Consider the following 15,776-nt stretch of genomic DNA (forward strand, 5'->3'; position numbering starts at 1 on the left):
TGGTAATATAATCACAATAAAAATAAAGAAAAACGCATAATAGCTATACATATTCCATACTAAAACCGTATACATTTAACATCAATTCAATTTGTACTGCCTATATTATATACCTACGTGCGTGTGAACCCCCCCAACTCCCGCGGCGGCTTATCTACTGCTGCAGCTTTAGCTTTCTACATTAACGACTCGTCCGAACCTGTAAGCATACCTGTCTGCATAATAATAATAATATGTAGGTATGATAATATCATATGTTATTATATATGCTACGGCGGTGGAATTTTTTTTTTTTTTTTTTTTACATTTTTACTAAACACCGAATTGTTCTCGTCGTAGACACACCATTGTGTAGGTATATCACACATTTAAACATTTTATAGTTATAGTCGCTATGTATTATAATGTTATAGGAATGATGATGACGATAAGTCGGCGTAACCGGCGGTGCGTAGGTATACAATACAACGCAGGTACCTACGTAAATCGTACAATAATATTATATAAAGATCGTTTAAGTTCTATTCATCTGTTGCTGACAAAAGCGCGTTAATCGAGCTGATCCTCGTCACCGCGCGCGCGCGCGCCGTTGGAATACGACCCGTTACAACGGCGTTAAACCGACGGAAATCCAAATTAAATATGGTAATTTCGAGGTGGCATACAGTCGTTTGCACGTCCACGTTCAAATATATGATGCCCATTAACGGCGTCGGCGGCGGCGACACATCGCGTATCGCCGTAAATATTATCATATTTTTTAGTGGCTTCGAGTGAAAAGCCAAACGGTCGGCGGCGGCGGCGGCGGCGGTGGCGACCGAAAACCGGTTGCTCGCCGCCTACCAAACGTTTACGGGGCCGCGTACACCTCCGACCAATCCGCCGCCGACGACAGCGACGACGGCGACGGCGATATTATAATGACATACCCGAAAAAACGTACGTAATAATAATTCTATTATATTAATATTATTAAATATACACACCACGCACGCCGCCCAAAACCGTTGCGTGTGCGTGTGCTTGTACGTGCGACGTGCGTGTGCGCGCGACACGGCGTAAAAGTTGTAGGCATGCGGCTCGCGGGCGAATAGTGAAATTTTACACGCACCGCGCTCCGTCGAAAATCCACAACGCCGCCGCCGCCGCCGCCGCATGTTTTTTTATAGTGCCGGCGAAGAGCGTCTCGGCGGGGTCGGCACTCGCAGTCGTACAGTGTTCTTCTCGTGCGGTGTGCGGTACGTGTATCAGTCGCAATATCGTCGTCGATCTGCGCGCAGTTCGTGCTGCAGATAATAGTGCAATATAATATTATTATATATCGTAATACGCCGCGACTATATATAATAACACTTTATAGGTAAAAAAAAATTATTGGCGCGCTTATCTACCCACTCGTAAGTCATCGTAAATGCTTATCGTATATATTTGTATATATAATTTTATTTTATTTAAGTTTATCGTAACAATATATACGCATAGGTACTTGTATATGGTTACGAGTGACATAATATAAATATTACTATAATAATAACAATAATAATACTGTTTGAGATACGGTGTTTAAAATATATATTATCATGTGGGAAAACGAAGATTGCAATAACGTTCCGCCGAACATTATTGCGCTCGTGGCTCATTCTATTTATTATAAGATATTTGTATATATTATATGAAGTTTAATTGTTGTTTTTCCGATCGAAACAGATTTTCACCGCGAGACCATCTTACGGCTGCATAGGCGTTGACGGCGACATTAACAGACATATTTTGTTTTTCACGAAACAATTGAGCGTCAACATTTCGAGTGAGTATTAATTTATTATATTCATTATACCGTAACCGTATATACAATAGGTACATAATATATATCTTATCGCTTATGTATATATAACTGCGCGACATTTTTAAACAGAGCTGTCAATTAATTACGTAGTCGATATATATAAATATTATACCTATACTACGGCTGTGACGTGACGCGTACCGTAACGTAGGTAATTTAAAATTTTAAAATTTATATATTAAAGATTATATAGGTATGTATATATAATGATCTGAAGTGCATATCGCGCTCGAATATATGTACGATATACCTATATATACACCCACGGGTACCGCGTGCAATGCATATATTAAAATATATACCTATATACGATTAATTGCAGTGGCTTAACTGAAACGGACCCGTTAACATATAGGTCGAAATTTTCTCTTTTTCGCGCGGGACGCACTCCGGAAATAATATACCCATGGTTATCCGCGCGTATAGAATAACGATATGAATTATTCCGACAAGACTAATTACGCAGTCGGCCAATAAATTCAGTATCGACGGTAGCGTATAATATCGTGCCGAGAAAACAATATGATATATTGTACACCTATGTTGGTAATAGTTATATTATTATTATACGATAGGTAAGTAATTGTTGTGTGAAACGACGAGTATGTGTATGCGTACGCGGTGAGAATACTATTTTTCCCGCCGTCATTGTTATGTTCACGCCAACACAATATTACGTAGGTATAATAATAATAATAATAATATATACATAATATTAACGCAACAGGACAATAGCACCGCGCAAGCGCAACAGGTTTCGTTAGGGTTGTGTATACAATGCGTCTGGCGCAAGTGCACAACCCCTGTCGGTCCGCTGTCGTGTATCTATATACGCGTTGATGATGGAGATAATTATTATAATAATAATACCACCACGAAACCGGATGCGCCGAAATGCAGCTGACCGCACCGCTGTCGTCGTTGTTCTACTATATAATATTATGTTCCCTATTATTACACATTTTAGTGTAGTTAGTAAATAGTAGTTAGTACTATAGGTACGTTTCTTTCAAGTACATATTATGTCGTGCGGGTGAATTATAAATATCGGGCAGACACATCACGCATCGTATGCCGCCGAAGTTTACGTCCAGTTGTGATACTAAATATCTAAATACACGCACATCGCACATGTCATAGTATATATATACTATGTACTAGTATATATATATACGTTAGTACGTTACTACTTACTAATATACACATATATATATATATATTATAATGTTATCATACATCTCGCATGTTACTTAAACGTATACGAGTGTTGTAAGTCTCCTATGTGCCTATATGGTCATGCCTGTACAGTACGACGAATGTGTACTACAGCCTGCAGGTGACGTCCCGTACGTACCCGGTGGTCGTAAGACCGACGCGCGTATACAGTAGAAAACCAGCCGGCGGCGGCACTTTCTCGTGGTACACACCGCTCGGGGACCCGGGTAAACATTTTCGGATCCGTCGCGTATAGGATATATAGATACGCTTACTTAATAAACCTTTATAATACATATATATGTTAAATGTATAATATACGCACACAACCGGTCGCCGAAGTTTAAGCAAGAAATCAAACCGCTCGCCGTATCTCACCGCGACGAAACCGCACCAGACACCCATAAAAAAACAAATCCATCGAGTTTCATATCATTATTATTGCCTATATTATAATACACGTTCGCCTGGCGCACGGTGACCGTGACATTGTGCCGCGGGTGGGCCGACGACGGTGCCGGCTACATATATCCGGTTGGAGGTCATGTCGGTTGCGACCGCGGGAGAGAGTGCTGCATGCGCCAGCGTTCTCCGCTGCATTGACGAGTGCATCCCCACACACACCATATACATATCATCGTAGATTGTGTAGGTACATGATGGATACTTATATGTATAATGTATATACAATGTTTATCACATTGTTTATACGGCCGGCCGTATCCGTGGCTCGTGCATATATATATATTATTATGTTATACTACAGCTAGGGGCGTATATAGAGATTTTTTTTTGGAGGACGGGAAGAAGGATGGGGACACTGAACGACGAGAGACTGAAGAATTCGTTAAAAATAGAAAACGCCGACATGCCGTGTTTCGAAAATAACAAATCTAATAATATGTGTAGGTTCTTTTTAACCATTTTTCTGCAGTTATACATTCTTTATGATTAAACTCAAAAAACGAGTTTTCTGGAGGCTAATTGATCACTCCATATAATGTTTAAGCAGAGCTTTTACAATTTGCGATTATACTGTCAGACTGCTTTGTCTGCCTAATATAATAATATATTATAATATATAAAGACAGTAAAACCACAAATTCTATACTAGTTATGAAATTTCTGCCTAGCTTAATCATATGATCGAAAACAAATATCATAATATGCTATGTATGCATTATTTAAAGTATAAAAATAACGAACATAAAACTATCGACGTTGTTATGGAACTTTTTTTCGGAAAAATATTGAAATATCATTTGAAATAAATCTATCAATTTTGTCTTATAATTATGTAATATAAGTACAGTATGATTAGGAATTGTTTTTGTATACTGATTTCACGATAGAGACAAGGGTAATGATAATACAAATTTTACATCACAACTCCATACTCTTGGTGAACGATAGAAAACATTGTTAGGATATAGAATTTTTTTAGTTATCAGTTATCACATATTATAAAGTTTCCATGTATTATATACTAAAAACTGCAAGTTGCAGCAAGTCGTGTATGAAATACCTTATATGGCCGTTGAGTTTGTCAATCGTGGCTATTTTATCAACTCATATAGTTACCATTCTCCACTATATGTATGTCAATGGCGTAAGTAGCGTATATCAATAATTTTCTTAAGATGGTTGTCACCAATATATATATACATATATATATATGTGTGTGTGTGTGTGTGTGTGTATTTGTATGTATATATAAATTAAAATAAAGTAAAAATAATTGGCTACTCAATTCATATATACATACCAACTGTGTATATGTACGAACTACGATTATATGAAAAAAATTGCATTAATGATATAGTATTTTAAATATTTAAGAGGTCGCCACACCAAAATTTGTATTTTCTGTCTATCTTTTACATAATATATGAACAAAGATATTCCGTACTTCCACAATTACGATTTTTTGGTTCAGTTTTTGGCAAAGGCACATACTTTATATTTTATAAAGAAGAATATTTATTGTGAAAAACTGGATAGATTTTTAATATTTACATTTTTGAATAAGTTATTAATGGTTAAAAACAATAGGAATTATTTTTAATTAAAACATACTTATATTTATAAAAAATGAAAATAAAAAAAAATCTATTGGGTTAATTGCACAGTAAATACTAAATATTCTTCTTTATAAAATATATTATAAGTGCTTTTGCCCTAAACTGAACCATGCAGAATGTCGTAATCGTGGAAATACGGAATATATTTTTTCCTATATTAATATATTATGTGGGAGATAGATAGAGTAAATAAATGTTAGTGTAGCGGCCCCTTAATTACAAAATAATTTACAAATAACGCGTATTAAAGGGGGCATCTATCTATCACCCATTGCATACTCCCCTTGTATACGCCACTGATGTATGTATGTATGGTATGCATGTTACGTGTATATATAATACTGAGTTTATTGTTGGGATTGGACCTCGTCAATAGCATACTTATTATTAATAATATACATATACTATATTTCCCCTCCTTTTCAAAAAAATACAATATACAAAAACGTCTATGAGCTTGCAGATGCCCTTGAGAATATAATTTTCTTTCGCTTTTATAACAGGACGTGTTCGGCTCTAAAATCACTCATCGTCACTCATTATTATGATTGATATTCATTAGAGCGCTTTTACTATACCCATACCATGCGTCATGCGTGGAACAGAGATGATAAATATCGGTGTACCGTGGTTCTCTCTAATGTGTGTACCATTATACCAGTCCACTGCTTACGAGAAGAGCGAATTCTTTATTATAATTAATATCATATTATGACCTGCCTTCCTGCGTCGTCACGTGAGGCGTTTGACTATGTAGGTACTTATATTTGTGTACATATTTAAAATATGTATTTAATTTGCTCATCTCGCACGCGTGAGACCAATATACACGCAACATGCTTATATATTGTATTATAGTTGTGTGTATATTATGTATCGTACACGATATATTATCGAGATTGTAAAAGTAGGCAAAGATGGTAGCTGTACCTGGCAGACAGGTTCTCTCTTTCCCGGCGCACCCACGACACGTCCGATAAACTGCATTCTTCGAGAGAAACACGGTGAGCCGGCATATAGCAGCATCAGCATCACATCCGTGGCTTGTGAGTTTATTTTTGGTAAGCGCTTTCATCGAATCAACGAAAGCGTGTTTGTTAATTGGTCAATTTACCCACAAGAAAAATTTTCGGTTGTACGTATATGCGTATATAGTATATAGAGTTAACATAATATTATAGTTAGAACGTATATAGATATTATAAAATATTAACACTCTATAGTATAATAATATAATAGTTTTGTTCTTATGTTTACTTATCGGCGTTTTGACAACTTTTGTTACAGAGCTCGTGGGAAAATCTAATAATGTGGTGGCCCCGGCCACGGTGGAAGAGTGACATTTTCACGCGTTTTGTACTACTGTTATTATTCATCATCACAACTACAAGTACGAAAAACGCAGTGATGGCAGACGAAGGGCAGCAGCATTGCGGCGCGAGTAATATGTCCGCTGTGGTATGGACGACTGTCCTATGCACGATGCTATTGATTTTGGCAATTGTTGCGATATATTTTATTTACTGTAAGAGAAGAGAACACGACTGGTCATCGTTATGGTGGAAAAACAATTCAGGTAATTAATATGATTATTATACATATTAGTACATAGACATATTATATAGTGTTATGGACTACTCCTGGAATATATGATAATATTTTATACTAGCAATTCAAAATAGAAATCAGAAAATTAGAATTATGTGTTGGGACACAACGTGCGCATTGGAATCTGTTGACTATAGTAATACACTGTATATTTAATCAATGCTATTGGGATTCCAATGACGTCTCACCAAATGTCTGCTCATTCCATACGAATGCCTGATATCTTTGTAGGTACTATTTTTGTACAAAACATTCAAGTGGTGACAACAATAAATTATTGCTAATATTGAATTATTCAAATACATTTTAGTATTTATATATATACAACAAAATTACTTTGATGGCGTTTATTTATTATACACATATATTATAATATATTGTGTTTGGTTAAGTTCATAAAAATATATTGGTTATATAAATAACAGTATTTTTATATTATTATATAAAAGGTTTTTATTTTTTTTTTTAATGTAAATGTGTATATTTTTCAACAGACAAAAATCTCGTACTACAAACATCGGCTCCTATGAAAAACCAACAACTAAAGAATGGTGGCACTGATAATCCAGCGTTTTCAGCGGATGCTTATAATGGCGATTTTGTCACAAGAACAGGATTGACTAGGGTCGTGCGCGTGTCCTCATCATTTTTAAGCGAAGGGTCACTGGAGAATGAATTGTCATTAAAAGAAGAAGATGGCAGAAAAACCTATGTGTGTAAACACAACGATGGATCAAAAGGTAAAGAAATTATAAAAAAACTGATGTCTAAAGTAATATAATAATTTGAAATATAGTCAGGCATGTATATTTACTATACAGTTTAAATGGCAATTGGTTCTTACTTTTTAAGGCTAATATGCGCCTATAACATAATAATATGTACTATTAGGTGGATTAAATAAGTAACTGTGTATTTATTTAACAATTTATATATATAATTTATACATATATATATATATATATATATATATGAATATAATTTAACTTGTATACAAATTTAATAAGCCCAAGTTAAATTTATTAAAATATATATGTACATACATTTAAGATATAATATAACATATTCATTACATAATATTATGCCAAATTCGTGAAATCGACACGAAAATTGACGAATATATAAAATCAGCACTTGAAAGGGCTTAATATATTGTTATATTGACAAAGCTTTTCTTAAAAACATAAAAATCCGTAAAATACAAAGAGATAAAATAATCAAATTACGGTAGTGCATTAAATTAAATAAATTATATTATTATTTTATGTAGTTATAACTTTTAAGCCCAAATCGACGTATTGTACAATGGTGTGACAAAAAGGTTTGTAGTTTATATAGGTATATATATAGCTTATATACCTACTTATTACCTATAAACGAATTTCGTTAAATTTTGAACATAAAACTATAAAAAATAATTCTTACCATGTATTTTCGTTATTTATTAACTGCTGTAAATAAAACTTACGGAATCTTATTTATTACATTTTTTATATTTTTGAATTGAAAACAAAATATATATAAACAAAAATCAAAAAAAACTAAAAGCAAAAGACTTTTGATCCTTTAATGAGAAATTACGTTTCGGACAGCTTAAATATTTTTTCTTTTATTTAAGTTTATATTAATGATTTCGGTAAAAATAAATTTCTTGATTGATATTTTTCTAAAAATATTTCTAAATCTGTGGCTATTATATACAGAACTACAACGTAATCAATTTGATGATTTTGCATTCAGTAGAAAAATATCCGTGGCTTGATACATGAAATCAACAATCTCATTTTTCTGATTCCATGAAATCGGTAGCCAAATATATATATATATATATATATATATATAGCAATGACATTGATTTTTTAAATTTTGCGTGGCATATAATACATTATATTATATTACAATGCATATTGTCTTAAAGACATTTTAAAGTTATGTATTATTAAATATAATACATAATTTATCATTATTTTATATCTTTACTGCTGGTATTTTAACAAATACCTAATAAGATAATATTTTGTTGAAGTGGCCAAGTGGGTACTAAGACTTTAGTATACATTATAAAAAACTAAAATACAAAGAAAGAACAGTTTTGTAATGATTAATTTTTTTTATCAATTGTTCTTTTGTAAAAGCCTAAAGGATAATTCAAAACACATAGTTAAAAATAAACCAGGTTAATTAACTATAGGTATTGTAAAATATTATCAATGAACTCAATATTTGCCTTGGAAATCTGTTCCTTATAAAATGTAAGGAATAATTTATTATTGTGGTTTACAAGTTACAACTGTAAAGTTACGATCACATACGTTGGTTTGATAGTACTTATACTATACCAGTATGATGACTTTAATACTCGTGGTATCCAATAAAATATGGTAGTTTAAAATACATTAACATTTTTTTTTTGAACATTAACTATAAGGTTATTAACTAACATTAGAATTTTTTACATTTGAAAATGATACAATTGTACAGATTTTCTAGTATGTTGGATCTATTTTTGCAGCTATAAAATTTGGACTATGTGTTTGACCGGTCATTTGTATACATTGCGTGAAGGATATAATGGCGATTTGGTCTAAACTTTCAAATATCTATGTGAGATCCTTGTGTGACCAATTCTGATCCTATCTAGTTTATACCTTCTTCCCTTAGAGTAATATCTATCATATCTATCATCTCCCGTATAGTTTAAATTATAATGAAGAGTTCAAAGGAACGATTAGTGTTTTATTTCTCTTATGATTTGTTTTCTGTAACACTGTGCTATTTAGTATTCCATAGATTATTAATAATAATAAATAAATATTTAATATAATATATATGTATATATTTAATTAATATTATTAATTATTATTACCTAATATTTATTTATATTCCATTTATATGTTTTTGCACATAATATGAACTATAATAATGAAAAAGATAGTGTATCGCTATTGCCTATTGTTGTTGTTGTTGTTTATTGTACTTTGAGCAGATTTTCCGTAAGCCTTCCTATTAGATTGGCAGATAAGGTTATATGATCAGTCAGTACTATATTACCTACTATTCAAATTGGTTATGTCACTAAATGAGTCGAAACAGGTACCAATTTTCACTTTGTCTGTCATTAGTGTTATTTGAACTCCTTTAAGAAGGATCGCATATATCAGCTGTGAATATACTACCTAGTACCTACTATATGAGTGTTTATTGAGTGTTATGTACGAGTATAAATTATTATTTTGCCGAAATACATTATTATAATAATATATGATAACTACTCTTACGTAATATCCGGAATCTGTATTTATCCTACATTTACGTCAAGTAAAAACAAAGTTGAAATATTATTAAAATAAAATCACTAGGATCTAAAGTTTTAAAATTTTTACTATTTCTATTATATTCCGTGACATCTTACGAATAACATATCCATGTTGAAATGGAAATTTACTTTAGATTATATTAATTATTATAAATATTCTAGTTGGTACAATTAGTTATAAAATATAATCTTCCAAGTTACCTACATACAATTCTACGTATAATACGAGTATAATGGTTAATCTATTCGTATTTATTTATTTAACAATCTCTATAATAGATTTATAAGAAAAATTGTTGGTATTAATTTATACTTATATTTACATATGACTTTACATATATCACATGCCGACGAATCTATCTAGGTACCTATTATTAGCACCTCGTAGATATATTAGTAATACAATATTAATTCTGTTACGAATAAATATAATCTTACCGACTTAAGTTATTATTTATTAATATAGTTAGTTATAACTTATAAAAACCTCGATTTATAAAATAAAATGTACAGTATACATAATTGTATATTATAAATTAATAATTATATACATTTATTCTTTAAATTATAAATTATATAATAATATTATATATACCCAATGCTTATTAGTTTTCAAGTTGAATAAATTATTTTTGAGATTGTAAAATACTTTCAAATTTGGTTATTTTCTTTTTTTAATAAATTATTATTTATGTACACTGATATATGCATAAACTGCAGTGTAGAATATAAAAATTGTGTAGAGAATTTTATGATTCAATGCATTTTGACTTTAACTTTCATTTTATTAATAGTGAATATCACCCATTTACACTTCAATGTAGTAAATCGAGTTTATATGATAAAACCATTAAAACCACGTTTATTTTATACAAGTCAATTATACAACTAGTTATCCAATAAGAAATGCAATAAATATATTTGAATATTTTATATTAAAAACTGAATGTAAAAACATTGAAAATTTATTTTAAATATAAATTTACCCGAAAACCGCGATTAGAACAGGTCATAACAATTTATTATTGTTGACTGCCATTTGGCGTTCACTCGCTACGCTTTCATAGCAATCTAACTATATGCTTCATAAATACAACTTAATAGGTATATCTCAACTCTTATAAAAGTATATAACCACATGATGTAATGAATTATTTTACTTTCAATTGGCGAAATTCAAATATTTCATATTTTCTGAAAAAAAATGTCTTGTAGGATATTTTTAATATACGAGTAATATACTATTATATTTTATTATATTAGGTATGTTTGGTATTCACCAAAGTATTAAATAGACTGTTACGACTTACGATTAGGCTGTTAAGTACTAAAAAGTAATTAATCAGGTATTATAACGGTATGGAAAAAATCTAATCATGTGTTTGATAATGAAATGTACAAAATAATGGAATATAGTATAGGTACATGTTAAAAATACATATACCTATAAAAGAACATTTACACAGTACATAAGATATCTATTCACTATTGGACATTTTTATTATGTATTTATTAAACGAATATAACTTTTATATTAAATAAATTCTAAAAAATAATTGAGATTCTAGTAATATTTCTCATAGTTTCATAGTTATTATACTTGTAATATTATGATACATACATTATAATATTATATATTATTTTATGATTTATCAATGTATATATATTTATATAGTAATTATATATTATGTTTATATGTAATTAATTATCCCATACAAAATATTAGATTTTGTGTATAATATTTGTATATCACATTGATATTTATAAATTAATATCTATATTATGTTATAATTGGATTTCTTAAGTATAAACCTTAAAAAAGCAGATGATTTTTATAGTTGTTTATGACCAGAGCTTGGACGTTTTAGCAAATGCATGTTTTTTTAATTAGTCATAAAACGATAAAACATCGAAAGAAAGATATAAATTTGTTTTATAGGTACTTTTCTAATGTCGTAGAAGAAATTTTATTTTACTAATTTATACATAAGTTATTTAAAGGTTTCTAGTGCTATTTTGCTAATTTACAGTTTTAAGTGCTAGTTATGGACATATTTTTTATATAATAAAGGAAATAAACATACTCCAATAAAAAATACAAATATGTGAAAGATAACATGTACTATTATTTTTAAGTAGTAGTAGTAGCTATCAGTTGATATCGCCGATCACATCAGACAATTGATTCCAGTCATTTTAAATAATTTGGTTATTTTTAAAATAATATCAGAGGCATAGTACTATTGTATTATCGGAATTAAATACATACTGTTTCTAAATACCTACTACCATATTCTAAAAAAAATATACACATATAGGTACATACAATTTGTAAAATTATAAAAAATTTACTTAACAGTTTTATTTTGCATTTTCATCAATTTTTATTTTCTAATTTAGGTAGATGTTTGTTTTTGCATTTTAGTCTTATAACTTCCAAGCTCTAGTTATGTTTCATAGTTTTCAACCATGTACTTTCACAATTCGTTAATTCGTTTAGTACAATAATTGTTTTTACTATGTACATTCTATGACGTACAACTAATCTTACACAGTTATATTTTACACTTAAAAGAGCCTTTTACTTAATATAAACTATCTACTTTGTTTTTAGATTGTAATTTTAAAACGATGATCGTTATTATATATAATATATAATATAATATATATGTACCTACCTACCTATGTTAAATATAATATTTTTCCATAACATCTACGCAACTGTATTTAGGTGAAGACATACATTCCCTAAACAACACAGTAGTGAGATTTTTAATCATATTATTCATGTAATAAATACCAGAAACACAATTCATAGAACACTGTTAATTAATAATACGACGATGGGACTAGGTAATAAAAGTGACCGGTTGCCGTGACGATGCAATCGTTAACATTTATTATGATATAAGTACTGATCGTCCTAGGTGGATATATTATGGTTACAAATTCGGGGCGAGGGAAAATAATATAAATTCATACGTATTAACATAATTTATTATGTATTGATGAGATTAAGTTAGATAATTGTTGAATGATGACTTAGCCCATTTTAATTTCCCTTTCACAATTTTCGACTATTTCCTAGACTGCGATGTAGAACCAAGTTGATAATATTTGTTATACCTATTCGACTTATATCGAATGGACCAATTAATACAATGTGATTTCGTGATTCAATTACACGAATTTAAATATTGTTGGCCCGCAATTAAAAACAAAAATAAAATAAAAAATAAGAATAAATGTATATTACCTACTCATTGTAAAAAAAAATAATGTTTTATGAATTATTGTTTGTATAGATCAGTTGGTTGCGTTGCGGTTGGTGTTTGATAAGGGACAACAACAACAACTGAGCAGACCGCCAGCCTCGGAACTGAGTCGCTCTCTGGTAGAACTGAGTCGCAAGTACGGTTTGCACGTTGAACTGGAAACCGAAGGGGAAGTGGTCATAGGGACGCCGGAAAAATGCGACGACAACGCAGCAAAATGTGCGAAATCGAACATTCTGTCGACGGTTTGCGGACAAGCGCAACGTTTGTGGCACCAGAGACAAACGGTGTTCAAAGGCGGTGACAGTGGTAGCCGTGGCGTGGTGGACGTGGAAAAGGAGATCGTGGACGGTGACTTGGAAAGCGGCCGTGTCGAGGCGGTCCACGTTGCAAAGGCCGCGCCGGTTCAGAAATCTCCGTGTACGGTGACGACGGTAAACGAAACCGCGGAAGTCGAACGGCCGGCCCGGAATCACGGTGGGTCGTTACGATACCGCACTCTGGAGTACGGTGCATCGCCTGCCGATGCTGAAGCGCAGTCGTCACCGGACAGCGGCGTACAATGCTGTACGGTCAATCCGTCTTTGGAATGTGTTCGCGTGCAGATGGACAAAGACGTGACCACCTCCGCATTGGCAGCGACGAACGACTGCAGTGATGAGGTGGTAGCGGTGAAGAAGGAGGGTAAAGACGTAGCGGCCGTGGAATCGGCGAAAGACGTGGTAGTGACGGCGGCCGACAAGGACGAAGCAGTCAAAGCGGAAAAAGACAAAACGATCGCGGTACCGGACAAACACGCGACGGCTCCGTTGAAAACGGTTGACGACGACAAGCCGGTGGTGGCTAAACCGCCGAAAAACGACGAACCGAAACACGCCAATCCGCCACCGCCACCGCCACCCCGCAAGTACAGCGCGTCGGTGGTGCCGCCGACTGTTCCGGTGACTGCTGCAGTCGCGGTACCGCGAGCCACAGGTGCTGTGGCCACCGGTGCTGCGGCCGCCGCCTGCACCGCGTCCGAGGCCAATGCCGATAACGTTACTGTTCCGCCTGAGCCCTGCACCGCAACGCCCGCGGTTCCGGTCGCTTGTGTCGAGGCGGCCAAACCGTCCGCCGCGACGACGATCAGCGAAATCCGAGTGGACGACGACTATTACTGGTGCACCACGACCGCCATGGCGCCGCCGATGTCGACGTTCGGGAAACGACCGTCCGTGACGTCGAGTGTCGACAGCGGCAGCGGCAGCGGTGCATCGGAGACCGCAATAATCGGTGACGGGGCCGCTGCGGTCGTCCCCGGCGTGTACGAAAAAGGCTTTACCGCGGTGGACGACGGCCGAGACGTGGTGGCCGGCGGCACGACCAGTATCGAGGACGCGTCGTTGCCGTCGTTCTCGTCCGACGAAGAAGAGGACGACGAAGACAATAATTGCAATAACAACGGTGTGGTATTGGCCGCCGACAAGTCAAAGTTACCGGCTTGCAACTCCGTCATCATCGATACTCCGGTGAACGGCGTCGGAGCAGGAGTGGTCGTCAAGGGCAGCGGTGGCGGCAGTGACGGCTTAGGAAACGTCGCGAAGACCGTCTGCAACGGCGTGTCACTCAACAACAACAACGTCAACAGCAAAAATAACAACAAAAACAACTGCGACGACGACGTCGACGCGGACGGCTCGAGTGTGGTACCGCCCGCCGCGGCCGAACCGAAATCGCCCACGAAGCTGCCGACCCTGCGGCTGTCGCTGTCCTCTCCGCTGTCGTCCACCGCCACGACATCGTGCTGTTCGTCGTCGGCATCGTCGACCTCGTCAACATCGCCGTCTCCCACCAACAGCAGCGTCAACAATTCGCCGATCGTGTCGAAAATACCGGTACGACGGCAGTCCGCCGGCAGCAGCGTAACGGCCGTTTCCACGCCGATCGCAAACGGCTCCGCGAAGAAATCCATTCCGTTGCCGTTGTCGAGGAGCGGTTCCCGGTTAGCCATGTGGTCCTCGGCCAACTGACCGACTCCACAGGTCAGCTCGAACACGAAAAACTGCAGTCGTCACGATGACCCGTGACGTTTATTTAAAATATTATACACGCGAATCATCATATACCACCAATATTAATTTTAAATATATATATATATATATACATATATAACACTATGTGTGAAATTAAAATATAATAATATAAAGGTGTATATTTTTTTTTATTATTATTTTATTATTATTTATTTTAAATACTATACCTATATTTGTATAAAACAAAAAACTATTACTCTGCGAATTATATAATTATAATATATGTCATTATATATCATCATCGTCATTATTATTGTATTTTCGTCTTTAATATTATATTGTATTGGAATGAAAGAATAAACAAACAAATAAACAAACGTTCTGTATATACGTCATTTATATAATATACTCTCGTCATAATAT

At 34.0% G+C, this 15,776-nt stretch overlaps 1 protein-coding gene across 3 annotated transcripts; it reads left to right on the forward strand.

The window, feature by feature from the left end:
- Positions 1-1,090: 1,090 nt before the first annotated feature.
- Positions 1,091-15,730, forward strand: LOC132926345 (mucin-5AC-like). 3 transcript variants are annotated; one of them, XM_060990698.1, is made up of 5 exons: positions 1,091-1,397; positions 1,708-1,807; positions 6,430-6,718; positions 7,245-7,490; positions 13,372-15,730. In XM_060990698.1, exons 3-5 carry the CDS (start codon positions 6,451-6,453, stop codon positions 15,348-15,350), a joined length of 2,493 nt encoding a protein of 830 aa, XP_060846681.1. In that variant the 5' UTR covers positions 1,091-1,397; positions 1,708-1,807; positions 6,430-6,450; the 3' UTR covers positions 15,351-15,730. The 3 variants fall into 3 exon arrangements, with proteins under 3 accessions (XP_060846681.1, XP_060846682.1, XP_060846679.1); XM_060990699.1 differs by having other exon boundaries at positions 1,091-1,360; XM_060990696.1 differs by lacking the exons at positions 1,091-1,397; positions 1,708-1,807 and adding an exon at positions 5,999-6,277.
- The last annotated feature ends 46 nt before the right edge of the window (positions 15,731-15,776 follow it).

The sequence above is a fragment of the Rhopalosiphum padi genome, chromosome 3 (assembly GCF_020882245.1).
Source record: "Rhopalosiphum padi isolate XX-2018 chromosome 3, ASM2088224v1, whole genome shotgun sequence".
Taxonomy (NCBI): domain Eukaryota; kingdom Metazoa; phylum Arthropoda; class Insecta; order Hemiptera; family Aphididae; genus Rhopalosiphum; species Rhopalosiphum padi.

Excerpts from the sequence above, each read along its gene's own strand:
- LOC132926345 (XM_060990696.1), top strand. The coding sequence starts at position 6,014 with ATGTATCGTACACGATATATTATCGAGATTGTAAAAGTAGGCAAAGAT. Across the intron at positions 6,278-6,429 it reads CACAAGAAAAATTTTCGGTT|AGCTCGTGGGAAAATCTAAT; the intron begins GTACGTATATGC and ends CTTTTGTTACAG. Across the intron at positions 7,491-13,371 it reads ACACAACGATGGATCAAAAG|ATCAGTTGGTTGCGTTGCGG; the intron begins GTAAAGAAATTA and ends TTGTTTGTATAG.